At 48.3% G+C, this 1,275-nt stretch overlaps 1 protein-coding gene across 2 annotated transcripts in view; it reads right to left on the reverse strand.

Moving 5' to 3' along the window:
- daam2 (dishevelled associated activator of morphogenesis 2) overlaps positions 1-1,275 on the reverse strand; it is a gene marked incomplete in the record, with an annotated part of 106,101 nt that overhangs the window by 1,543 nt on the left and 103,283 nt on the right. For both annotated transcript variants that reach the window (XM_014337333.2, XM_042225605.1), the window contains 2 exon segments: positions 1-919; positions 1,008-1,178. In XM_014337333.2, coding sequence (XP_014192819.1) covers positions 707-919; positions 1,008-1,178 — 384 coding nt within the window.

The following is a 1,275-nucleotide window of genomic DNA, read 5'->3' on the forward strand; positions in this document are numbered from 1 at the left end:
GAGCACATCGGGATAGACACGTCCTTCCCGGAGAATGTTGGTATGAATCTGGATCCTTCTTCACTCCTTCAGAAGCCTACAAATCATTCTGGGACGTGTCGACTCCTTGACTTTCTGTGGTTGAGAAGTCTCTTTTCTGGGGAACACCTGATGGTCGAGGTTATTGTTTAGTTCGCTTCAGCTTCTTTTTTCCCCAAATCTGCCTGGAGACGCTTCATAGTCCTTTTACCAATCCTTTGTCTTTGCCTCGTGACTATATACAGTGTGACTGTCCGATCCCAATGTCATGTGTGCTTTAAAGCCCAGTAGTTAAATGACAGGGCTTTTTCAGCACCGGAGAGCTTGCAGAGGATGTGTGAATGGGGGAGAAAAGTGAAAAAGACTGGGGTGATAGACAGTGAGAGCCTTGAGCACAGTGTTAAAGGATATGGTCAAATGACATGGGCTAATGTGTCACAGTGGTGTGTCCACTTGTCCATCCTGGTAACATCCAGAACAGACGGAGTGGAAATAGCTTTACAAGACCAATCAGAGGAGAGCGCTGCATCCTTCAACACGGCTCGGCCGTTCTTGCAAGTCCAATCCAGCTGTTATTTACATCCTCTCCAATGTCAGCGGTCACTGTCCCACAACCTGGACTAAAGGTGTTAAAAGCTCAACGCAATGGCAGATTTAAGGTGTTTTTTTTTTATTCCTGTTCCCTGACCTAGTAGTTAACCTTGGTGACGGTTCTCTCCCGGCCGCCACCCTCCGCCAGCTGATTGACAGAGCGTTTGCGATTTCGCTTGAACTTGTTCAGGTCTTTGTCGAAGACCTCGCCGGAGCGCAAAGCTGAAACCAGGTCGTCAAACTCCCCGCCGACTTCTTCCGTGGTGCCGCTCTTTTTGGCCCGTCGTTCCCGCTCCCGTTGATCCTTAAGCTGGTTAGGAATAGAATACAGAGTTATTGGAAAAAAAAAATTAACTGTCATCACTGCCTCAGGTGTATTCTCTGCTTCTGTGTCTCACCATCGCCTCCATCCGGGCCCTCCGCTCCTCCTCATCCTTGCGTCGCTGCATGTTCTCGAGGTCCTGTCGTGCTTCGGTGAACGACTGCAAGAAGGTGTCGAAGATCCCGAAAAACTCATCCGGCTGCATTCTCCCTTCTTCCTCCCCAAAGTGCTTCAGAGATTTGGCAAACTGCACAAAGCACATATACCGTCATTAATAAACAATTTTAAACACATTGAAACCAAATGCGTCATTATACAGGCTGGACATGAGCATATGAGCCTGC

This window comes from Haplochromis burtoni, unplaced genomic scaffold, assembly GCF_018398535.1.
Source record: "Haplochromis burtoni strain Fernald_Lab_line unplaced genomic scaffold, NCSU_Asbu1 Contig_176, whole genome shotgun sequence".
Taxonomy (NCBI): domain Eukaryota; kingdom Metazoa; phylum Chordata; class Actinopteri; order Cichliformes; family Cichlidae; genus Haplochromis; species Haplochromis burtoni.